The sequence below is a fragment of the Mytilus galloprovincialis genome, chromosome 6, assembly GCF_965363235.1.
Source record: "Mytilus galloprovincialis chromosome 6, xbMytGall1.hap1.1, whole genome shotgun sequence".
Classification (NCBI taxonomy): Eukaryota; Metazoa; Mollusca; class Bivalvia; order Mytilida; family Mytilidae; genus Mytilus; species Mytilus galloprovincialis.
This window is the reverse complement of record NC_134843.1, coordinates 39700614-39727076: the sequence shown is the minus strand read 5'-3', so window position 1 is coordinate 39727076 and position 26463 is coordinate 39700614. Positions and strand designations below refer to the sequence as shown.

Sequence of the window (26463 nt, the reverse complement as noted above, 5' to 3'; positions counted from 1 at the left end):
CCATAAGTAAAAACATGCACACAATTTTCATATTTAAAAAAAAAAAGAAAATGGATTTTTTTAAAACTTGATTTAAATTCAATTTTTTTCTGACAAGCACATGGTACATAGTTATTTATAAATTGCAGATGTCCATCCTATCCATTCTTGCCACCACAGTGTAAATTTGTACAGGATCCTAAAGACCAGTGTTGCCAGATGGCCAGATGTGACTCTACCTTCTACACACCAGTGCCTAATCCTGCAGTCACACCAACACTTCAACCAAACACTCCCACATTTAAACCAAACACACCACAGCCACAGACACCACAGCCTCAGACAACACACAAACAGATTGTCGTCTCACCAGGACAGAATACTGGACCAGTCGGTACCAATAATCCACCTACACCAAGTGTTAACACAATAACAGGAAAACCAGGTATCAGTCTGATTATTCATATTTTGTTAGGATTAAACATTTTACTGTGTTATATATTTTTTTCTCCATACCAAAAATATCCCATATCCTTTGTTTTTATATTGTAGTAATAATTTGATATATTTCAACAGGTTATTGTCTTTACAAGAACCAATTGTATGCTAGAGGTCAGAGATGGCAGGATGGATGTGACTTGAATTGTATCTGTCAAAATCCTGTAGGAAACGTCTTAAAATGTACTGCTAGGTAAATGATAATACTCTAGAATCATTTATTTTTTTTTATTTATTATTTTTTTTTTTCGGGAAATTGATGAAAACTGTTTTTTTGGTTGATATTGGATTTTTTTGTTTTTCAAAGTTTTTCATACAAGCCTATAAAAACAGAAAATTAAAAATTAAACCTATTTGGTAAAATGCAGGAGTTTGTATCTCATATGCATTTTGTCAGTGATTTCACTCTTATGTCAAGACATTTTAATGGATCCTTCATGCAGCTGAACAAACTACTAATTTTCTAATAGGTTTTATATACTTTTTCTTGTGTGTATATTTCAAATATAAGTCTGTAAGATATCTACAAGCACTAGAGAAGAAATAAAACTAACTTTGATATTTTTTCCAGATGTAAAGCCTACTCCAGTATCCCAAGCTTCTGCACACTGAAAAAAGATCCTAATGACCAGTGTTGTATGACAGTCACATGTATGGCTAACGGTCAACAATTGACACCACTGATCCCTGATGGAAGACCAACACCTTCACCAACTCTGTCACCAAGCATGATTAATGTTGTACCCCTAGGTACCCATTCTGTCGTCACAGGATCTGGTCTACCACCAGGACAGACACCAGGCATGACAGGAGGAAGAAGTAGGTTATCTTCTAATCAGATACCTGTATCCAGAGGGTTGGGGAACACTCAATGTGCACATGGCTAAAATTACTATGATCTTTACAATATTTTATTTTTGAAAATCACAAACTTTAATTGTTTGGTTGTTTTAAAACATGGTTTAAGCCCCACCTTAGCTAGTATAGAAGCTTCATGTTTTTTTACAGCATGTTCGTCCATTTGATAGTACAATGTACATTCTTTCTTTCATCAATTACATATCAGGTTCACATTTTAGTTTAAGATTTTTTTTTGTCACATCAAATTAAAGTTAATTTGAAATTGAAAGTAAGTTCACATGTTCGGTATGAAGTGAATGATTTAGATATATGCAAAATTAGGAATTTAACACAGATTTCATGATTTACTGAACATGGAAATATGTAGTGCAAGTTTAGCATGGTATCCTATGGACACATATTCTTGTTTTTTAAAGATTTAGTAAACAGGTAAGTGAAGTAGGCAGAGTAAGATTTTCTCGATGTGTTGAAGACCTATTGGTGGCCTCCAGCTGTTTTCTGCTCTTTGGTCTGATTTTGGTGGCCTTCAGCTGTTTTCTGCTCTTTAGTCTGGTTGTCTTTTTGACATATTCCCCATTCCATTTTGATTAATTTGGTTTCATCCACATCATATTTTTTGTTATTTACAGGTGTGTGTTTGTACCATGGTAAATTGTACAACCAGGGAGAGTCTTGGGATGATGGATGTAAATATGTCTGTACGTGTGAAGATGGAAGTACAGGAATGTACAAGTGTACATCAAAGTAAGTATGGGAATTTACAAGTCTACTTCAAAGAAAGTATATTAATGTACAAGTGTACATCAAAGTAAGTATATTAGTGTACATTGAAGTAAGTACAGGATTGTACAAGTGTACATCAAAGTCAATACAGAAATGCACAAGTGTACATCAGAATAAGTACAAGAGTGTACAAGTGTACAGCAAAGTAAGTACAGGAATGTACAAGTGTACAGCAAAGTAAGTACAAGAATGTACAAGTGTACAGCAAAGTAAGTACAGGATTGTACAAGTCTACATGAAAGTAAGTATGGGAATGTACAAGTGTACATCAAAATAAGTACAGATGGTTTGATGGAAATAAGCTTTTTACATGAAAAAAATATGGACAAGAAAAAATTGTAGTGTTTATGTTATTACTACCACTGGGTCGATGCCTCTGCTGAAGGACTGATAGTCCCAGAGGGTATCACCTGATGTGGATGTAAGCAACTATATAACATAAACGTGTTGCCTTCAACAATTAGCAAAAATTGTACTGTGAAGTAAATTATAAAAAGCACAGACATAACAAACTATGCAACCATTCAAACAAGAAAACTTTTCTATTACAATATAGTAAGCAAGAAAAATGGCAGACAGCAACTAGCTAACAACAATCCCTGAATTACAGGGTCTTCTCACCTTGAGAAGTCACCTGGTTTAAGCCCCACCTTAGCTAGTAGAGGGGTCATATCAGAATTTATGATAGAAATACAAAAATTATATAATATTTCATATTTTTCAGATGTCCATCCTATCCAGCTATACCATCCTACTGTTCCTTCACCCAGGTACCAGGTCAATGTTGCCCTTCACTTCATTGTAACAGTCCAACCTTTGGTAACTACAACCCTATTCCTCAACTGATACCCACACCACGACCAAATATTGCACCAACAGCTACCAACCCATACTTAATTGTACAACCTGGACAGCAATCGGTCACCAATGGTCAAGGAACAGTTGTCGTACCTGGTCAACCTCTCACCTCATTCACTGGAAATACTAACAGTAAGTTAATATTCTAAGATTGAAATGGCCTTCTTTTTTTTTAGTTTCAAACAAAGTGGTTACTTTTTGTGCTTTCAGTTTTGTGAAGGCCACTATTTTAAGTGCAATTTACTGTAAATCCAGAGAATTTTGGGATGTTTATTTTATTTTAAAAATTATTGCCACTTGATAGATGTAACAAAAATAAGGTTTAATCAAAATAAAAGCTCACATTTTGTTTGCATTATTTACATTAAGCATATCCTGAAATTTGATGAAAACAATGTTGGAAAATTTACCAAAACAGTGATATGTAATTAGTGACAAAAGGAGGTATTTTTTTTATTTTGAATTAATGCATATCGTCGCTGGGCTTCTAAAATGTTGTAAATTACAAATTTTTCAAGAAAAAAATTTCTCACAAACAGGCTTTGAAAATTTTGGCAAAATGCATGCTTCCAAAATGTTGTATGTGGACTTGAACATTTTTTTAAATAGCAGTGAAATAAAAACGTTGACATTTCTGGATTATCCAAGAACTTAAATTATTTTCACAGAAATAAAGAAATGTACAATTATCTTTTTCCCAAAGCCATTCTACAACGATTTTCAAGTTTTCATACAACATTTTGGAAGCAAACTTTACAAACAACTGACATTGGCAATTTTGTAATATGTCTTATTTCACACATTTTGATTGGTCTAACTTATGCTATTTTGTGATAACAAAGATTTCCTCCCGCCCAGACCATTGGTGTCAAAAAGTATTTTTAGCCAAAAAAGTCATATCTGACATTTTAGAAGCCCAGCGACGATATTCAAGTTGATAGATTTGCAAGGGTATATTGACAAGGGAGATAATTTTGGTATTTCAGATTTATGTATCTACAAGGGTAAAGTATATAACAAGGGAGACAAATGGGACGATGGATGTGACTTCTCTTGTGAGTGTCAAGAAGGACAAAGTGGATTGTATCAATGCAAAGCTAAGTAAGTGGAACGTTATAAATACATATACATGTCTTGTTGATTTATTTACTTATTATTGAAACTTTTTTTAATGACCTTAATGCAAGGGTTGATTATGTCAGTTCCAGTACTATTCATTCCATTTCTAGTATATCTCAAATTTAAATAAACACATATACTATATTTGTCGCTATGTGCTTGAGAGGAATTAAGTTTCTGGAAATGATTTTACCAATCAGATTTCCTTTTTAAATTGTGAAGAAGAAAAATAAAGAGGAAAAAAAAGTAATTTTTGCACAAACTTTTTTTTGCCTAAGAAAAATCTGAATTGTAAATTTTAATTTACTAAATTTTTTTTTTTTTACCAGTATATCCAATTAAATGAAAGTTACAATTTAAAATACATAATATCAAAATATACACCCAAAATATCACTATTTTTCCAGCCTATACCAAAAATGGCAGAATGAAAACTAGATAACTTATGGAGAATTAAATAATCTCTATTATTTCATTATTTTGTAACACTATTTTCTCATCCAACAGATGTCCAACCTATCCCAAGATGCCAGCTCAGTGCTACATGACCAAACAAAATGGCGACTGTTGCTCTAAACCAATGTGTACAGGTCCTGATGGTAGCCAGATTAATCCTCTCTTACCCGGAAGTAAATACCCGGTTTACGGTAGCTTTGGAGGAGGATATACTGGATTCAGACCAAATTACACCCCAGGCCAAAACAGTGTCACAGGAAATAGAGCCAGTGAGTATATTATGATTCAAAAGTCTAGAACATTTACAGACATTGAGGTAGTGGTCATGATAATCAGAAATATTAAGGTGTACAAAATGGGATAGTATTATAATGATTCATTTTGTTTGTTTGAAAATGTTTATTTTTAGTTTTGCTTTTGTTGCTGAAAGTGAAAGCAGGTCTAGTAACTGTCCTACTATGTCTTACCACCAGAAAGAGATGTCAAAGTTTTCATGGCTTCTATGAAAGGCAATCGTTAAACACTATGTGTAACATCCATGACATTAACATGTTCTTGTCCAATGATATGCATCTAATATTTGCCACTGGACATTAAACACCTGTTCATCATCATCAAGATATTTTCAAGTCTTTTGTGAATTACAGATGTATGTATATACAAAGGACATGTTTACCAACAGAACCAAAGATGGGAAGATGGATGTGACTTCACATGTGTGTGTACAGACTCTACTAATGGACAATATAGATGTTCATCCAAGTAAGTATTCCATGGATTGTAAGTGTATTCCATGGATTGTAAGTGTATTCCATAGATTGTAATTGTATTCCATGGAGTGTAAGTGTATTCCATGGAGTGTAAGTGTATTCCATAGATTGTAAGTGTGTGTACAGATTCCACTAATGGACAATATAGATGTTTATCCAAGTAAGTATTCCATAGATTGTAAATGTATTCCATGGATTGTAAGTGTATTCCATGGATTGTAAGTGTATTCAATATATTGTAAGTGTGTGTACAGATTCCACTAATGGACAATATAGATGTTCATCCAAGTAAGTATTCCATAGATCGTAAACAGTAGACAAAAAAGTAATAAAATATCTACGAATTTGACATATCTGCTCGAACCGTTTAGAAATACTGTAAATTCAGTATTGTGAGCATTGATTATTTCGAAAAGACAATAGTATGTATAAATTATTGTTTTTTTCTGGAAAATCTGCATACAGCCAGATGCATGCATGCATATATCAGAATGTGACTTCTTAATATTTGTATCTCCACACATTCATATTTATAAAAACCATGCTATAATTGATGAATTTACAGTACTTTAATTGTAAGTAAATACTTTACAAGCAAGTCAAAATGATATTTGTCATAATCACCAATTGATATATTCCATAAAATTTATATATGAATTTATGTTTTAGGTGTCCAACTTACAACGCACTTCCATCACAATGTAGAATGTACGATGTACCGGGAGACTGTTGTAAGGAGGTCCGCTGCGACATGAGCCAAGTACCACCAACACCAAAGGTCCCAACACCACAACCAAATACACCTGCTCCACATGTAGATCCTAACTGTTTTGATGTCCTCGATAACTGTAAGGCCTTTGGAAAGCAAGCATGTAGCTCCACATATGAGACCTGGGCTAGAAAGAACTGTAACTTGTATTGTGGATTCTGTAGTAAGTTTTCGGCTGATTTTTTACAGAGCTTTGTTAATGTGGATTGATTTATTTTTTGTGGATTGATTTTATTGTGTGGATACCAATTTTTGTATATTTTAAATAAATTGTATTTTCATGGATATAAGATTTCGTGTTTCTGCAAAAGTCTGCATACAATTATATAGATTTTTTTTACTTCGTTAAACATTGAAAGTTGTGGTTCATGTAGACTTGCCAGAATTTTTCAGATTTTTTGTCACATTGAAATCACACCATTTAAGGTTAAAAGAAAGGCATACTTCTCTGTTTTTAAAATGCAGTGCAATTCAACACTTTAGGAAAATGCAAAAATGCTTTTTGAAAACAAAACACCCAAAAAATATTCTAAATTTAAATTGATTATTACAATAATGCTGTTTACTATATATCCTTCCCATAAACCCCAAAATAAAGCATTCTTGTTTATAATATATTCTGATATGTAATCTTTTTATTTATTCTAGCATCATCATTTACAAATGCTCCAACAACATGTTCAGATAAACTATCAAATTGTCCCGCTTTTGGAAAATCAGCATGTCAAGGACAATACAGACCATGGGCTCAAGACAACTGTGCACAATATTGTGGATTTTGTACCGGTAAGTACTATTTAGATCACACATGTCAACTTTTGAATCCCCCAATATTTCGTGTTTTTTTTTTTGTTTTTTTTTGTTTTTATCTCCAACAATTAATGCAAATACTTGACTCATATATTATAATACAATTTGCCATTTGACGATCAATGCTTTTGAATGAGGATATATGGTTGGAACCCAACCCCCCTCTTCCACTTTATGCTGGGTTTGGAACCCCCACTTTTATAAAATGGCTTGGTCTGCCCCAGATACAATATAATACATTTAAGATTTTTATTAAAACATCATAATTGGAAATTTTAAACATTTTCTACTGAACAGATCAAAAGAAAAAAGTTTCATGTAGGCTTTTATCCAGGGAGTTTATGTAGAGGGGGTTGGGGGTTGTTCCTGTAAATAAATTAGATAATCAACAAATATTGGCTGAATAAAGTTATAATTGCTTAATAAATAATAATTTTATCACAGTTGTATAAAGATGAGAAATAATATGTGTTTAATAAACTCTCTGGTTTCAATACTCACTTAAAATTCATTCTGAATGGAAGAGTATTGTCAGTTTTTCTGTCAAAGGTGGGTGTTTTTCTTTAGGCACTATTGCTTCCTTTACCATACAAAACTGACAGCCATGAAATAGCTTAGCAATATTATTTATGAATAAAGATAAAATTGCAGTATTTTTTAAAATAACCATAATTTAATGTTATTTTTTCACCATAATTAAAATAATTTAACATTATTTTTTCACCATAATTAAAATAATTTAATGTTTTTTTTTCACCATAATTTAATGTTATTTTTTCACCATAATTTAATGTTATTTTTTCACCATAATTTAATGTTATTTTTTTCAACAGGTTCTGGAACAGGTTCAGGAACAGTACAACCTCAAACTGGCCAGTGTGTGGATAAACTTACCAACTGTAATGAATTCGGAGCTTACGCATGCAAACAACCATACCTCGCCTGGGCTCAAGATAAGTGCCCAAGATACTGCAACTTCTGTAGTAAGTTTGATGTATTGATAAATTATGCATGTTGTTTAATCTAGGATAATTTAAATACTGTTGATTTATTTTAATTATTGGATAAAAAAATCCTGCATTACAGATACAGAGCATCAGTGAAGGAACAAAATAAGCTAATATTATAGATAGATTATGGAAAAAAAAACAGGGCATAAGGGCTGGCTGAGATTTTGCCTTTTATTTACATCAGCATTATTTGCATTTCAAATCAAAGGAAAATAAATCTAGAAATTGCTTAAATTTCGGTTATGACCTTTTATGAGCTTTTGGAGTCTTCCATGAAAACAAAAGTGGATGGGTGATATGAGGCATAATGTTTACCCTGTATCTTAGAAAAAAAACTAAGAAGTCAGAACATCTGACAAAAATTTATAAACCTGACATTACCACATCCTTAGTCAGATTAGATATAGGTTCTAGTATGATATTCCTATGTTAAACAATTTAATTCATGGTTCACCTATACCCTGACAGTCTTCATGCTTAACCACAAGTCCTATGGCATTGGCTTGTAAAATTGCTTACAGGCTTGTAAAATTCTTCTGTACAAGCCAACAGAATCCAACTAAAATTTCCAAAAATTAAGCGTGAACCCACAAAATACACAAAAATTGGTATACCAAAAATATCAATACATGCACAGTATTCAATGTAACCCATGAAAACTGATATTAAAAAAATGCACTATTGTTAAATATATGTTAAATTGTATTGTTAAAAGTGCATGCAATGATTTTTTTTATGAACTATTTAAATCTGCTTTGAGAAAATACCCTTGAATTACAAAAGACATTAAGATTCAGAAAATCAAAAATCATAAAACAATGTTGATAGAATTAAATCATAGAAACCAAACAAAAACTGCTTTGTATAGTTTAGTTTAACTGAAACAATTTCTAATGTAACTTTAATACCTAGTTTGTCCTCAATATTAAGGAGGTAGACCTAGGTTAAGGGAAATAACTCTAAAAATCATCAGTATGTTTGTGTCAGCCATTTTCATAAATATGTTCTAAGCTTCTTGGATACATAGATTATTTTCAATCTGTTTCAGGTAAATGCTTAAAATTCATTGACAAAACTTGACTTTTACAAATGCATAACTGATTTAAAGAGTTATCTCCCTGAACCAAGGTCTACCCCCCTTAAACCAAACAAAACATATATACTAACATAAACTTCTCTCCAGGTTTCAGGTAGTTGAATTCTGCAGGAAAATGAAATGAAAATATAGATATTATCAAAGTTTATACTGAGTATCATTCCTTACTTTTTTGTGTCTTTTGCAGGTGGCACAGGTACTGTTGTAACATCCCAACCACAAGTGGCACTTCCAGGTCAAGGTAAAACATTGAATTAACTTACTTATATTCAATTATGTGTATTATTGTAAAAGGAGGAGGGCATTATAAACAAGTTTTTTAAACTTTTGAACTTTCATGGGTTATCTCCCATTTGCATGCAGGAGGGCATGACAGACTATTATTTTATCTTCTCAACTTTCATGGGTTATCTCCCATTTTCATGCAGGAGGGCATTACAGACTATTATTTTATCTTCTCAACTTTCATGGGTTATCTCCCATTTTCATGCAGGAGGGCATTACAGACTATTATTTTATCTTCTCAACTTTCATGGGTTATCTCCCATTTTCATGCAGGAAGGCATTACAGACTATTATTTTATCTTCTCAACTTTCATGGGTTATCTCCCCTTTTCATGCAGGAGGGCATTACAGACTATTATTTTATCTTCTCAACTTTCATGGGTTATCTCCCATTTTCATGCAGGAGGGCATTACAGACTATTATTTTATCTTCTCAACTTTCATGGGTTATCTTCCATTTTCATGCAGGAGGGCATTACAGATTATTATTTTATCTTCTCAACTTTCATGGATTATCTCCCATTTTCATGCAGGTGGGCATTACAGATTATTATTTTATCTTCTCAACTTTCATGGGTTATCTCCCTTTTTCATGCAGGAGGGCATTACAGACTATTATTTTATCTTCTCAACTTTCATGGGTTATCTCCCTTTTTCATGCAGGAGGGCATTACAGACTATTATTTTATCTTTTCAACTTTCATGGGTTATCTCCCATTTTCATGCAGGAGGGCATTACAGACTATTATTTTATCTTTTCAACTTTCATGGGTTAACTCCCATTTTCATGCAGGAGGGCATTACAGACTATTATTTTATCTTCTCAACTTTCATGGGTTATCTCTCATTTTCATGCAGGAGGGCATTAGAGACTATTATTTTAACTTCTCAACTTTCATGGGTTATCTCCCATTTGCATGCAGGAGGGCATGACAGACTATTATTTTATCTTCTCAACTTTCATGGGTTATCTCCCATTTTCATGCATTCTCTCCAACTTTCAAGACTTATCTTTTATTTGTGCATATTTATTACATTTAATAGCTGTAACAGACAAAAGTTAAAAGATTTTTCAGTATAAGTCATCTATTGTATTGGTATAATTAAAATTTTGTATATTGAATATATTAATAATAAGATGTGCTATGATTTCCAAAGAGACAACTTCCCATCAAAGACCAAATGGCGTAGATGTCAGCTACTAAACGTCTCAGTATTTCTATAATTTATATATGATTACAGGCTGGATGATCATGATGAAGGGTGTAGCTGGTGTACCAGGTAACTTGTACCAGATGTGGCAGAGCCCAACAACAGTGAACGAGAATGTACCACAAGCCATGTATCTTACTGCTCAATACCCAGGACACTACAAACCAGACTTGGCTAATCACTGGTCACAACTCTGTATAGATAAAGTATATAACTTTCTCCTCATAACTTTAAATGATGTTGTATCGTGTAATTTAGTTTTTCACACGAAAATAGTAGCAAACATTGTAAGGTCACCTGGCCTGAAGTGCCTGTGTTCTTGTTGTCCACTCATCAATTCATTACTAAAAACTCTTAAAAATATGTTCTGCTCTAAGAATAGTTGGTCACATATAAACTTGACTTTACCTAAATGTTCTTTAGGATTTTTATGCCCCATTAATGGGCATTATGTTTTCTGGTCTGTGCATGCATTTGTTTGTCCGTTCATCCGTCGATTCAATCGTTTGTCCATCTGTTTGTTAGTCTGTCTGTCCTGCTTCAGGTTAAAGTTTTTGGTTAATGTAGTTTTTGATGAAGTTGAAGTCCAATCAACTTGAAACTTAGTACACATGTTCCCTATGATCATATGAACTTTCTAATTTTAATGCCAAATTAGAGATTTTAACCGATTTTAACGGTCCACTGAACATAGAAAATGATAGTAAGGGGGCATCTGTGTACTATGGACACATTCTTTGTTTTTTTTCAAATTTTAAGATTTTATTCATCACCAAACATGGCCGCTGTTGATAAAAATAGAACAAAAAAAGTAAAATTCAGTTTTAATACGACCGCAAAAATTAAAAAAATTTTGGTTGTATATTGGTATCACGTTGTCATCAGCGTCGTCTGTACTAATTGAAATCATTGAATAAGGAAATATCCTCTCTGCTTTGGTAATTTCTATGATTTGATGACAGTTGATTTATGATATGTATGGGGGTACCAATTTTCTTGCTGGTAAAAGTTACCTATTGACCATGAAAATCAATACACAAACCGGAAACAGTTGGAAATTCAAAACAAATTGACAGAAAAATGTCAACAGAGAACAAATAAAACACAAAGACAGTATTGTAGTCATTTATTTTCAACAAAAACTTTTAATTTAGGAATTTATGTAGGTTTGGCAATCACCGACGTAGTTTTGACCAGGAAATTTACTCCTGACCACTGTTCTCGAGCTTGGATTTTTCCTCTGGTCGCTGGATCTCTCTTATAAGTCGGTACCCCTCTCTGGATTCTGAATTTTACTCCCAAACTTCCGACTTATAAGCGAGTATCTACGGTACAAGTCTAAGTGTGAAATAAAAATTTCTTTTGAAAATTTTGTCACACCAAAAAATCAAGTGTCAAGTTTTTCCTAGATCCATGATAGAAAATTTGAAACCATGAAATAAATGAGCTCACGGTTGTACAAATTGAAAACATTTCATGTTGTATTGAACCATTATGACATTTGAACACATAATGGCAACTAACAGATGTTTATTTGACTTTTAAGTAATTGATAAATAAAAATGAAATAGGGGCATATGTTAATGGGACAGCAAATCAATTAAAACAACCAATGGATGTTTGGAGGTGAACATACAATCTTTGATAATACAACAGTGTCTTTTCAAAATGCTCAGCTCAAAATTTTTCTAAAGTCCATTTTTTGTTGATCAAACATGAGTAAGAAATGCATAAAATCATTAAAAAAAAGACTAATTGTATGTATTGGTTTTATAGGTGAAAGTTGCAATTTACAACAATGGTGTAGAGAAGGCAAACATTGTATTCAACGCTGTTGGTGCTGACAAGAATAATTGGTTTGACAAGAGCAGAGTCATCTCCTCTACATACACAGATATACAGAATGCTCCTTCTGAATTCTTCAGCATGATTGGGTAAATATCTTTGATATCAGTGAAATAAAATTTCTTGTTGTTTGGAAAGACAAGAAAACCAAGTATATATAAAGATAAAAGTTTTCTGTATCCATGAAAATTGGAATCCACATATTTTATATTATTCTTTATTGGTATTTATAATACCGACTTTTGACTCCAGAGTTCATATCAATTAACTTTTATTTTTTATCTATACATAACAAAATCAACAAAAAACAGTAAAATTCTTCCTTAATTGCATCAATTAAATGTTTGAATATACTTCCTTTGATTGCTCTTACCTAACTGATGTCCTAACACAGAGCAGGTAACCTGTTTAAAAATTTCAAAATCCAGAGTCAAAAGTTGGTACATGTTTGTTTTTTTATATGAAAATAGTCTATAACAGGAGGTCAGTGGCGGACTGCCTTAAGGGGGGGGGGGGGTCCATTATTCCCTATATAACCAACCAAAATTTTTCTGAAAAAGGGCCCCCCCCCCCCCCCCCCACTAAATCCCTCATATGTTATGCTAACTTTCTTACCCTTCTCCATATACTATTATTTTCTAATTGCCAAGGATGTTTTGTTAAACTGGTTCTTACTAAGAATTTGCCAAGGGACGTTAAATAAGCAATAGTCATATTTTAAACATATAACCCTTGAGGATACAGATTACATTGTTGATAATTTATTTCTTTCCACTTGGAAAAAATGACCTTGCAATTTCGATTGCAGAATTTTTGTTTTTAATATTTTTGAATATTCCCTTTCTCTTTCTACATTTTCTGTTTTCTATTTTCTTCAGAGATCAAACAAGTGGAAGACAATTTTACATGAGTAGTAGTTCTAACAATAAATGTGATTCTAATGGTTGGATGATGGTATCTACTCAGAATGGCTGTTCATATGAGACCACTAGTGGAGCCAAACCAGCTTTCTTATATGCACCTGGACAAACCATGACACACTGGAGTCAGAGTAAGAATTTTTATTTAATATTAAAACCTGATATACTTTCTGAAGCTGTTTGAGAGAGATTTCTGCATCTACATAGTCTGATGAATAAGATTAAAAATATTATTAATTTTTCCATAATGACAGGTTTAACTGGATAGTAGCTACGATTTTCATTAAAATTACTTTTTTAATCTATATGCCAGATTTTGTACAAAAAGTAAAATAATTATGATTAAAACAATTACTAGTTACGTTCCATTAAGCATTTAAAAGCTTTTTAACGTTAAACACCTACATTTATTTATTGTCTATAGATAATAATTCGATGTTAAGCCCAACCCTTATTCATATGACCTTTACTCTTCAGTTCCCAATGCGCAATCGCACATTGTGCCTCAAAGGGAAAATGGTTGAACAGGGGAATGTTATCGCGGAAATGGTACGCGAATTTACAGTTTCAGCAAGAAAAGAAACAAAAAAGAGTTGCAGACAAGTTTATTGTAAATTAAAAATAAAAAACGTTGATGAGATCGGTCATTAAAATCACTCAAAACTCCTGCGACGCAGGCAAAATCAAACAGAAGTAGCCGACGGTTTGTGTAATGTTTACATTTCTTAAATTTTCCAGATCACATGAAAAAAAATCTCAACGTGTTCATAATTGTCAAAAATATGTTTATAAATTTACGGGCAGTAATCTCCCACCTTAGAAGAAATTAGAAATCAACTTCCTAAACTTTAGTATTATTCTTCAAGTGTATCCTTCATGGAGGCCCCGCTTTAACACACAAACAAGTGTATACATTATCGGCATGGTTTGGTCATACAAATGTAATAACAAGTGTATAATATCGCCATTGTTAGAGAATCTTGGGTTGGAATAATATGCCGGTATTTGTTATATTTTTTATTTACATAATTTGATAAATGGCGTCAAATTTGTACGTTTAATAAAGAGTAATTATCAAATATGTAAGAAAACAAAAAGCACGTGTTTGTATCTATATATATCTTGGTTAGCTCACTCGCTATGTCGGCAAAGTTCGGGAAGTAAACCCGATGCATAATTAATGAGATGAATAGGAACACAACAGGATATGAATTATCAATTATTAACACTTCTGTAGTTTATGAAAACATTCTAGCGATCTTATTGGTTATATTTAGTACATATCTTTGATTTTGGCAGCTTTAAAACTTGTTCATAATTTTGTCAAGATCGTAGCTACTATCCCTTTAAGCATAACCTAAATAATAAGAACGATTTAAGTAAAGGACAGAAATTCAACGTTCATTTTGTCAATTACATCTCAGCAGCCTAGTTTGTAACCTCGTGCATTTTTGTCATTTCTGAACTTGAATGTATGGATTCAGTGAAGTGTTTCAGTGGCTTTTTTGAGCATTTACCTAATTAAGTTCTGTATTTACCCACCTGTAGAAGTAAGGTTTTTTGGTTATTTTTGTTGTCACCACAAATAAAGACATCTGACCTTACAATAAAACAGCAATTTCTTCATGACACAGGCACATAATCTTATGGTTTACTAGTTTCTAAAAAAAAGACTAAGTTACATTCAATCATAATATTGCTAAAAAACTAAATATTTAGAATTGTATATTTCAAAATTGAATGTTTAACCTTTAATATGGCCTTTTTCTCTCCACTTTCTTTAAATTTTCAACAATTTTGATATATAAATATGTATCTGTATCTTCAACAAAATGGCAAAAATCTACATTTTTCCTTTTTTGCCCCTTCAAATGGATTTTTAAGAGGTAATTTCATTTTCTTTTACAGCCAGTGCAGGCAAAGGAGATGTGTTTGCCATTCTTGCCCATCAAGATTGTTCTATCAGATCTACACCACAACCCACAGGAATGATTGGAACGAGTAAGTACATGTTTCACCAGGGAGAGAAGAAAAATGTCAAAGAGACAACAACCCGACCAATGAGCAGATTAAAGCCAAAGGCCACCAATGAATCTTCAACGCAGCGAGAAAATCCTACAAGGTGGTCCTCAGCTGGCCCCTAAATAAACATGTTTACTAGTGCAGTAAAAAAGCATAGCTTTACATATATCAGCAAAAAGAACAATTTTTATGCCCCATTTATTATGCCCAATTTATGGGCATTATGTTTCCTGGTCTATGGGTCCATTCGTCCGTCCGTATGTTCATCCCGCTTCAGGTTAAGGTTTGTTAAAGTTTTTGGTCAAGGTAGTTTTTGATGAAGTTGAAGTCCAATCAACTTGAAACTTAGTATACAATTTCCTTATGATATGATCTTTCTAATTTTAATGCCAAATTAGAGTTTTTCCCCTATTTTCACGGTCCACTGAACATAGAAAATGATAATGTGGATTGGGCATCCTAGTCTTGGGACACATTCTTGTTTTTCTCATGCTATTTTTAAATAGTTCACTATTAAAAAATCTGTATTCTGCAGATATCAATTTATTTTTCACAGCATACTTTAGTTTCCCAAAACAATGATAATTTGAACAATTTACATAAATTATTGTTCAGGACTCATTCAAGCAATAAAGGACCCCAAAAAGACTATTGTAAAACCATTCAAATGGGAAAACTAATGGTCTAAGCTATATAAAAAACGAGAAACGTTTGATCCACATCAACAAATTAAAACCACTGAACATCAGGTTTCTGACTGGTGCAAACAGATGCAGCAGGTTTAAACGTTTTCATAGGTACCAACCTTCACCCATACTTAAAAGTCTATATTTGAATTGTTTGTTTCAGCTCATGCCTGTATTTACAAACAAAAGATTTACAGACAAGGAGAACACTGGGTAGATGGTTGTGATTATAACTGCACATGTGTTGATGAGGACGCTGGACGTTATATCTGCAACAGTTTGTAAGTTTTTACACTAGTTAATGAGATTATATCTGCACGTGTTGATGAGGACGCTGGACGTTATTTCTGCAACAATTTGTAAGTTTTTAGCTCACCTGGCACAAAGGGCCAAATGAGCTTTTCTCATCACTTGGCATCCATCGTCCGTTGTCCGTTGTCGTTAACTTTTACAAAAATCTTCTCCTCTGAAACTACTGAGCCAAATTAAACCAAACTTAGCCACAATCATCATTAGGGTATCTAGTTTAAAAAATGTGTCTGGTGAGCCGGCCAACCAACCAAGATGGCCGCCAAGGCTCAAAATAGAACATAGGGGTAAAATGCAGTTTTTGGCTTATTATATCTCAAAAACCAAAGCATTTAAAGCAAATCTGACATTGGGTAAAATTGTTTATCAGGTCAAGATCTATCTGCCCTGAAATTTTCAGATGAATTTGACAACCCGTTGTTAGGTTGCTGCCCCTGAATTGGTAATTTTAAGGAAATTTTGCTGTTTTTGGTTATTATCTTGAATATTATTATAGATAGAGATAAACTGTAAACAGCAATAATGTACAGCAAAGTAAGACCTAAAAATAGTCACTAGTTAACATGATTATAACTGCACTTCAAAAAATTTGAACCAACCATTTGATGCAAGCTATACTTTATTCCCTTTTTTTGTTTGTAACAAACAAACAACTGGCAATGTGATTTTTCAGAGGGAGGATTTTGAACAGCCAGCATGAGTGGTTGTCGTATCTAGGTCAGATATGTCAATTTCAAATTGCAACACAATACAGTCATAATAAATGAATTAGTAACAACATGTGTATATCATTTAAGAATTTGGAAGTGTTTCAAGTGAATGAAACATATAAAATGCATGTCAATTTGATAAAATTTATTATTCTGCAGTACTCAATATATGCATGTGCAAACAAATTTTAGAGCATGGGTTTATTCACAAAGCAAAGAAGCGCATCATATTAGAATATTCCCTTAACAACACAACGTTATTAAAACGTTAATCTGATTTTACAGAGTTATCTCCCTGTAGTGTTAGGTACCACCTTAATAAAGGATTTTTTTTTCAGATGTGCAACATACAACAATTTACCACCAGGTTGTACTTTGAAGAAACAACCAGGACAATGTTGTTCAGTACCAGATTGTGGTCCCGGTGGTACAATCATAAATGGACAGCTTACAGGTATACTTTACAAATTAATATGTCATTTAGAATCTTTCTGAATTTTGGGTCCTCAATTTTCAACTTCATACTTTATTTGGTCTTTTTAACTTTTTCAATTGGAGCCTCACTGATGAGTCTTTTGTAGACGAATGGTGTGTCTGGCATACTAAATTTTAATTCTAGTATGTAAGATGAGTTTATTTCAAAAGGAAGAAATTCAAGCACTTTTCTAGATCAAAATTCATTGAAGTCTGTTATAGCAAATACAGTGTTAACTGTGTCTTCATCTCCAAATGTTTCTTCATCTCCAAATGTGTCTTCATCTCCAAATGTTTCTCCATCTCCTAACTTGTTTTATTTTCTTCATCTCCCAACTTGTTTCTTAATGTAAACTTAACAACCAGTTATACAGAATGTCAGAAATTGTAGCAATATTTGCATTTAGACTCACTGGGTACTTGTTCTCTTCTATGGAAATTGTTTGTGTCAGAATTGCTAGCAATATTGTATATTTTTTGTATTTTTAGGAATCTGTGTGTACAAGAACAAGACATATTCAGAAGGTCAGAAATGGTCAGATGGATGTAAATATAACTGTGAATGTGTAGATGGCAGCGCTGGAAAATATGTTTGTAAAGAAAAGTGAGTATCATTATCACCATTTTACGAAATTTTCCTTTGATCTTGCTTCTCTACCGATATTGAGTGATATGGAAATTATCGCTATAAATTAAGGGAGCATGAAGAATTTTTGATACCTGCATATTGAAATATATTACAGTGTAACCTGGGTTATCCGACACACTGGGGGGCCAGAAAAAATGTCCCATTAAGCAGGGTGTCGACATGCTCAGGTTTTTTCTGCAATGATATACATATTTTGGGACCAATTAAAATGTTTCGGTTAAAACAGTATGTCGGAATACTCAGGTGTCGGATTATATATTTAATCCATTAGTTTGCCTCTTAGGGGGAACTGATATTTTATATTTTGTTATGTTGGCAGGAGATATCTGTATTTAATTGGATTTTTTTCTGTTAAAATGTGGTCTATAAATGCAAAAATGGTTATTTTTTAAATCTCAAGAAGAGATTTTATATGAATTAATAGGGTTAAATATACTTACCACATATTGTATATTATTCTCAGTATTATAAAGGAAAAGCTGTTGTATACAGTGGCGGATCCAGAGGTTGGAACCCACCTTTTTTTTTTTAACAATCAATGCATTTGAATGGAGACATATGGTTGGGTTGGTACAAAAATGACATAATTACTAAAGGTCACAGTACATTCTTCAACAATGAGCAAAATCCATAATGCATAGCAAGGTATAAAATGAAAAATGTTAAACAAATCAAATGAGAAATTTTGTTTCTTAATTGTATTTCAAAGGTATTGCTTGACCTAGGTCCACAAAATTACTCTTCTGTCAATAGTCGTTTGATTCTAAATGTTTGCAGATTATAGAATCAATATATGCAAACAACAAAACATATTGTAGACAGATATATGCCATTACCATATTACATATTTGTATAGTAAAAAATAAGAGTTTCATTTATTTTCTAAGTACCAATTTTTATGCCCCACCTACGATAGTAGAGGGGCATTATGTTTTCTGGTCTGTGCGTCCGTTCGTCCGTTCGTCCGTCTGTCCCGCTCCAGGTTAAAGTTTTTGGTCAAGGTAGTTTTTGATGAAGTTGAAGTCCAATCGACTTCAAACTTAGTACACATGTTCCCTATGATATGATCTTTCTAATTTTAATGCCAAATTAAAGTTTTTACCCCAATTTCACGGTCCACTGAACATGGAAAATGATGGTGCGAGTGGGGCATTCGTGTACTGAGGACACATTCTTGTTATCTATTAAGGAAAAATTGGATTTAAACTGATGCTTGATTCAATGGTTTTACTGAATTCTGCAAACAAGCCTTTAGAAAATTTGTAATTTTGGTTTTACCGAATTCTGCATACAAAACTTTAGAAAATTTGTAATTTTGGTTTTACTGAATTCTGCATACAAACCTTTAGAAAATTTGTAATTTTGGTTTTACTGAATTCTGCATACAAACCTTTAGAAAATTTGTAATTTTGGTTTTACTGAATTCTGCATACAAACCTTTAGAAAATTTGTAATTTTGGTTTTACTGAATTCTGCATACAAACCTTTTGAAAATTTGTAATTTTGGTTTTACCGAATTCTGCTTACAAACCTTTAGAAAATTTGTAATTTTGGTTTTACCGAATTTTTCATACAAACCTTTAGAAAATTTTTAATTTTGGTTTTACTGAATTCTGCATACAAACCTTTAGAAAATTTGTAATTTTGGTTTTACCGAATTCTGCGTACAAACCTTTAGAAAATTTGTAATTTGTAAAACACTTTCTGTAAATTCCTGGTATTAAACCTTGATGCAAAATTTTTTAGAAAATTGGTACATCACAAATAATAATGAATAATACACTGTATGTAACTGATTGAAGAATCATTCCAATCTTATTTTTCAGATGTTATACATGGAATTTACCAAACGTATGTTCATTGGATCCACCAGCGGCAGGATTTTGTTGTTCTACACCGAACTGTCCGAGCTATGTACAAATAACATACCCACAAGGTTATGTCAAACAATAGTGTAGTGTTAGCACGTAGAATCTTAACTTATTAGAACAACTCATTAAAATCCCATTGTTATCATTTTCTTTTGTTTTGTTTTAATTGAAGTTGCCCTTATCTCTGTACAATGGAGGAGAGAAAAAAAACTTATCTGTAATACAACAAATGTACAATGCAATGTAATGTTAATTAATATGTTTTTCTGTTTACCTTTGTTCAACTTAGGTGATACCAGATTAAAATGATTTACAACAAAAACTGATATTACTGTAACTTCAGAAATTATTGCCTTCATTTATGACCTATTAGTGACATTGTGTCAATATAATTTAATTTGATGCAATTGTCATACATGCGAGAGGTTTAGCGTTATAAAACCAGGTTCAATTCACTATTTTCTACATTTGAAAATGCCTGTTGTCCATTTGTTTGATGTGTTTATCATTTAATTTTGGACTTTCCGTTTTGAATTTTCCTAGTTCAGTATTTTTGTGAGTATTTGAAAAATGGACAAAAGTGTGAGATAGATTATTGTGATTGTTGAAAAATCTCTATACAAATATATGTATCAGATTTCAGAATGTGATTTTGTATTATTGCAAAAGTCACACAGTTGCATCAATAAAAACCTTACAATTTCCAATTTTACAGTACTTAAATTTTACTTCATTAAAATTTATTCACTAGTGTTCAAGAACTCAAATGAGCACAGTTTTTTAGTTGTAGGTTTATTTTCATCGTGATTTATAAAAAGTATCAGTGATCCTATCGATAAAACTGTTATGTCCGTTCAAGTTGGTCATAATTTGTGATGCAACTTACAACCAGAAAAATTTCACATATTTTACCAATTCGCCAATTCAAAATCTAATGCATTTTGAGTAATAGTTTTACTCACTGTACACCAAAACATTGTGGTTGGTTTAAGACATTCTAAATAATGGAATTTCGACCAATGACGTAACGTTATTTTCATTTTGGTGTATGAACAATAGGTTTACCCATAGTCCTTTAGGTTCTGAAAAGGCGAATGTGGACCTGTATGAGAAAAGTATGCTCGTTATCTGTTTTAGACACTGAATATGTTAGATGAAATCCAGGGAAATATACTCATTCTAGAAATTTAATCTACCAGTATGGCAAATGCTCCTCTTTTATACTTGTGATAAGATTGTCTGTTTAAATCTTCTTTGCATTTAAAAACATTGTGCTAGCGATTCATTCTAGAAATTTAATCTAAGCTAATGCTCTTCTTTTACCTTTGTTACAATAACATATTTAACTATGATCTGTTGTAATCTTCATTGCATTTAAAGAACATTGTATGAACATTTTCACAATCCAGGCCACAGCATTTTATCAACTCCCATTCTGATATCTGATACATATATCTGTTGTAGCTTTTAATTAAACTCTGTTTTGTTTGTTCTTCAAATATAGCAATTATAAATGCATGCAATGATTACTGAATTTACAGTACTTCATATCAAGAGATGTCCAACAAATTACCATAGTTACATTTGTAATAGAAACACAAAGAAAATCTGGTATCCATCCATGACTCAAATCTACATGCACAGAAAAAAATACAAAAAGCATAGGAACAGTGCTTTTATTGATGTTCTATATCTTAAATTCACAAAGAGGACTTCAAAAAGCTCACCTAATAGCAAGTTTGAGATGGCCCATAGCACCAATTTGGACCTCTCATTATATTTGACTTACTGGCCTAGTTGACATCTGGGCAATATTATTGGTGTTGCGTGTAAAGCAGTATGTCTTTATAAACATAAGGTGATGTAGCACGATTGCCAATTAGACCAGACTAAATGATGTAGGTGTTAGCAACTATAGGTCACTGTATAACCTTCAACAATTAGCAAAACCTGTACTGTAAAAACAGCTTTAAAAGACCCTGGCACAACAAATGTACCACAATTCTAAACATAACATAAACAGCATGATATATGGAAATAATTTTAATTATAAAGGCAGACAGCAACCAGTTTTACCTATTTAAATCATGCACATGATTTAACATCAGTCTTTCAACTTGGTTTATATACTTTAAATCACTTCCAAATTAGACATTTCATTTTGTCTTAAGCTTAAAATGTTAATGTTTGTAATGGGTATTTTGCTAACCTTACGGGGCTTGGCCTAGGTGGCTGAGTAGTCTTAATAGTTACTAGTGTAATCACTAGCCAGTTAACACTGAGGTTGTGATTTTTAACCCCACTCGTGAGGGTGCAATCGACTCTCCAATCTTAATTGACTAGGATTGTCAATTTTCCTATAGACGGTCGTGGTTTTCTCTGGGCACTCTGGCTACCTCCACCAATAAAAACTGACCGCCACTAAATAGCCTAAAAGTGGTGCTTAGAAATGGCTTACAAAAACACTAAAAACCAATCAATTAAAAAATGTTTGCCTTTACACTTGGATAATTTTTCTAAATTCTTACTATTGTAAAGTTTGTGAATTGTTCCATAGATTGGGAATTTTTATTCTCCTTTCATATGTACATGTTGTTGGTTTGGTATTTTCTACCTTTTATTCTTCAAATAATTTTTGTAATAGCATATTCTCAGTACTTGTATGCATCTTCAAATTGGGTGTGCATTCAACAAAAAATTCTATTGGTAAAATGTTTTAACCAAACATTTCATAATGGCAAGTTCGCAGTATTAGTAATGTAAGAATTGACGTCCATTTCACTGAACTAGTACACATATGTATTGGGGCCAGGTTAGACCACCTCCATGTGCAGGATTTTCTTGCTGCTTTAAAGAACCATTTGTGGACTGTGGCTATTATCTGCTTTTTGGTCAGGTTGTTCTCTTTGACATATTCCCCATTTCCATTCTCAATTTTAAGAAATTATATCACAACATTTGATATGTACACTAGTTTTGTTTGTTTACAAGAAATAACAGATGGGCAAGGGTAACATTTAATGCCTCCTTCCCTTGTGCTTAAAAATCTAATATTTGAATAAAAGATGTGGGGCAATGATGCAGATCAACAAAAACATCTTTTATGTCTAAACAAGAATGTGTAAACGGATGACACACTTGTATTTCATTTTCTATGTTCACTAGACTGTGAAATTGGGGACTTTAAATTGGTATTAAAACTTAACTCATATTATAGCAAACATATGTACTAAATTTCAAAGTAATTGGACTTCTGACCAAACCACTCATATTCATAAAAATAAGAGTGAATATGCTGTCGAAAAAGCAAGACATAGCGATCCTACATTCTGGCGGTGGTGTCCACAAATATTCACTCTGTGGTTAAAGTTTTTGAAATTTTAATTACTTTCTTAAACTATCCTGGATCCAAGATGGTTGCCAGTGGGGGACTTAGTTTAACATAGGACCCTATGGGAAATACATACAAATGTCTTCTTTTAGTGAACCACTGAATGGAATGAAACCAAACATAGCATGAATGTTCCTAATGAGATACTGACCAAGTGTTGTTACTTTGATGTCATTGCAACATCCAAGATGGCCACCAGTGGGGGGACTTAGTTTAACATAGGACCCTATGGGAAATTCATACAAAAGTCTTCTTCTACAGAACCACTGAATTGAATGAAACCAAACATAGCATGAATGTTCCTTTTCTTATGAGGTGCTGGCCAAGTGTTGTTACTTTTAGCCAAATTTTATATTTTTTTATATGATTTCAAAAACCCAAGTAGAATCAGGTGAGCGATACAGGCTCTTGAGAGCCTCTATTTGTTGAACTTGCAATTAACAACAAAAGTAGGCGAGACACTGGGTTCCGTGTAAACCTTTACAATTTTTTGTTATATTGAAACATTTTGAGATAAAGGTTTTACTTCAAGTGTTAATAATAATGCACCTTATTAATCAGAAACATGGTCAAGGTCAGATAAAACTGTCAGACGAATATGTACTCTTATCAAACAAATATGGCAGACCAAAAAAAACAGTAGTATATAAGAGTCTGATGTGATAATTACAATTAAATTATGACCAATGAACCATGAAAATGAGGTCATGGCCAGGTGATTTAAGCAAGTGGGATATTTTCATTTTAGAATTATTCTGTACACCAAATATAGTTAACCTATTACAACAGAATACCATAAATTAGAATACCATAAATTGGCACAATACTGTAAATACTTCCCGTAAATAGGTCTATAAAAATTACATGACAAAAATATTTTTTTGTGGTTATTTAACCATGAAAATTCGTAAGGGTTCCACGGAACCCAGTGTCTCGCTCACTTTTGCTGTTAATCGCAGACTCAACAAAAATGAGGAAAAACATCAATAAAAATTTCCCTCTCGATACTGTCTTTTGATTGAAAGAAGCTTCCAAGTTTGGTAAAAAATCCAGGATAGTTTATGAATCTAATAAATGTTTTATAAACTTTAACTGCAGCCTGTATGTAATGTTAACTGGAAGAAAAACTAATAATATCTTATGATCAGAAACAAGCTTTTGTCTAAGTTTGGTAGAAATCCAGGATAGTTTAAGAACATTATAAAAATTTCATAAATTTTAACCACAGAGTGAATGTTTTGTTTCTGGCAAAAAAAGTCCATTTATAAGTAAAATACGGAAAAGTGGAAATTTATTTTTACAAAATTTTCTTCTTGATACTATCTTATGATCATAAACAAGCTTCTGTCCAAGTTTGGTACAAATCAAAGATAGTTTATGAAAGTTATTAAAATTTTTAAAAACTTTGACCACAGAGTGAATGTAATGTTTCCTCGCAGAAAAACTAAGTCCATTTATAAGTAAAATACAGAAAAATGGAAATTTATTTTTACAAAATTTTCTTCTTGATACTATCTTATGATCATAAACAAGCTTCTGTCCAAGTTTGGTACAAATCAAGGATAGTTTATGAAAGTTATTAAAATTTTAAAAACTTTAACCACAGAGTGAATGTAATGTTTCCTCGCAGAAAAACTAAGTCCATTTATAAGTAAAATACGGAAAAAATGGAATTTTATTTTTACAAAATTTACTTCTGGATACTTTCTTATGATCATAAACAAGCTTCTGTCCAAGTTTGGTAGAAATTCAGTATAGTTTAAGAAAGTTATTAAAATTTCAAAAACTTTAACCACAGAGTGAATATTTGTGGACGCCGCTGCCGACGACGGAATGTAGGATCGCTTAGTCTCGCTTTTTCGACTAAAGTCAAAGGCTCAACAAAAATGAGTTCAAAAACAACAGAAAATTCAGACCATGCAGTATTTGTTTTCAAGAAAGGGATTTTAAAGCTCCTCTGCCTTTAACTTTACACAAAAAGTCTACAATGGCTGCTTCTGGATTCCTTAGGCATTTGTTGTAGGCAAATAAAATTCAAGAATAGCACTGTCAAATTGATATCAAACAAGGTTTTCTGTATTTTGAAAGAACTGTCACTGTCAGGCTTGTTTGAACTGCCACATTCTGGGCCTATTTTAAAATCTATCAAGGACAATAGCTGCTGTAGAGCAAAAGTGAAATATACCACCAAAATCTTTACGGTTCATTTAAGGAATGACTGTATTATTTTTTCTGTCTATGAAGAAATAACATAAAAAATTTGGTGCACGCTCAATAACGCGTGTAGCGGGTTATTTAACAGTGTGCACCACATTTTTTATGTTATTTCGAATAGACAGAAAAAATATTACAGTCATTTCTTATAATTTAATTCTCAATTCCATTTTAAACCGTAAAAACCTTGAAAAAACGTTGATGACGTCACAGTCACATGACTAAATTATGTCTATGGTCTGATAACAAAATAACGTCGGCCAATCAGAAGACGCATTACATCCAAAATTAAATTATATATATATATATAAACAAGAATGTGTCCCCAGTATACGGATGTCCCATCCACACTATCATTTTCTATGTTCAGTGGACCGTGAAAATGGAAGAAAATCTCTAATTTACCATTAAAAAGAAAGATCATGTTATAGGGAACAGGTATACTAAGTTTCAAGTTGATTGGACTTCAACTTCATCAAAAACTACCTTGACCAAAAACTTTAACCTGAAACGGGAAAGACAGATGGACGGACGGACGAAAGAACGAAAGAACAGATGGACACACTGACCAGAAAACATAATGCCCATAAATGGGGCATAAAAAGAAGACTCCATGAATTTTTTCTTCTATAATTTTTACGTTTTATAAAAATTCACAAATAATATGCAGTTTCATCCTAGAAACAATCAAGTTGACAGATCAATACAACTTGTGTACAACAATTCAAAGATAACAAATCTACCAGAATTTCACAGGTGGAAAACTTGAAGAAAACATACAGTATTGGAAACTGTCACAGATATGGACGTGAAATACTTGTAGGAAACATATACCAATAGGCATTGTTTCAGATATTGACAAAAAC

General features: G+C 32.5%; 1 protein-coding gene across 1 annotated transcript in view; it reads left to right on the top strand.

Moving 5' to 3' along the window:
• LOC143079549 (uncharacterized) overlaps positions 1-20139 on the top strand; it is a 77467-nt gene extending 57328 nt beyond the window's left edge. The window contains exons 59-78 of the mRNA XM_076254955.1: positions 129-424; positions 556-670; positions 1049-1296; positions 1968-2082; positions 2846-3111; positions 3966-4080; positions 4606-4823; positions 5202-5316; positions 5994-6256; positions 6742-6879; positions 7737-7886; positions 9197-9250; positions 10537-10712; positions 12283-12440; positions 13230-13402; positions 15180-15272; positions 16143-16260; positions 17337-17452; positions 17962-18076; positions 19948-20139. Coding sequence (XP_076111070.1) covers positions 129-424; positions 556-670; positions 1049-1296; positions 1968-2082; positions 2846-3111; positions 3966-4080; positions 4606-4823; positions 5202-5316; positions 5994-6256; positions 6742-6879; positions 7737-7886; positions 9197-9250; positions 10537-10712; positions 12283-12440; positions 13230-13402; positions 15180-15272; positions 16143-16260; positions 17337-17452; positions 17962-18076; positions 19948-20074 — 3169 coding nt within the window. The 3' untranslated portion in view covers positions 20075-20139. The remainder of the gene's footprint in view (positions 1-128; positions 425-555; positions 671-1048; positions 1297-1967; positions 2083-2845; positions 3112-3965; positions 4081-4605; positions 4824-5201; positions 5317-5993; positions 6257-6741; positions 6880-7736; positions 7887-9196; positions 9251-10536; positions 10713-12282; positions 12441-13229; positions 13403-15179; positions 15273-16142; positions 16261-17336; positions 17453-17961; positions 18077-19947) is intronic.
• Positions 20140-26463: the final 6324 nt, after the last annotated feature.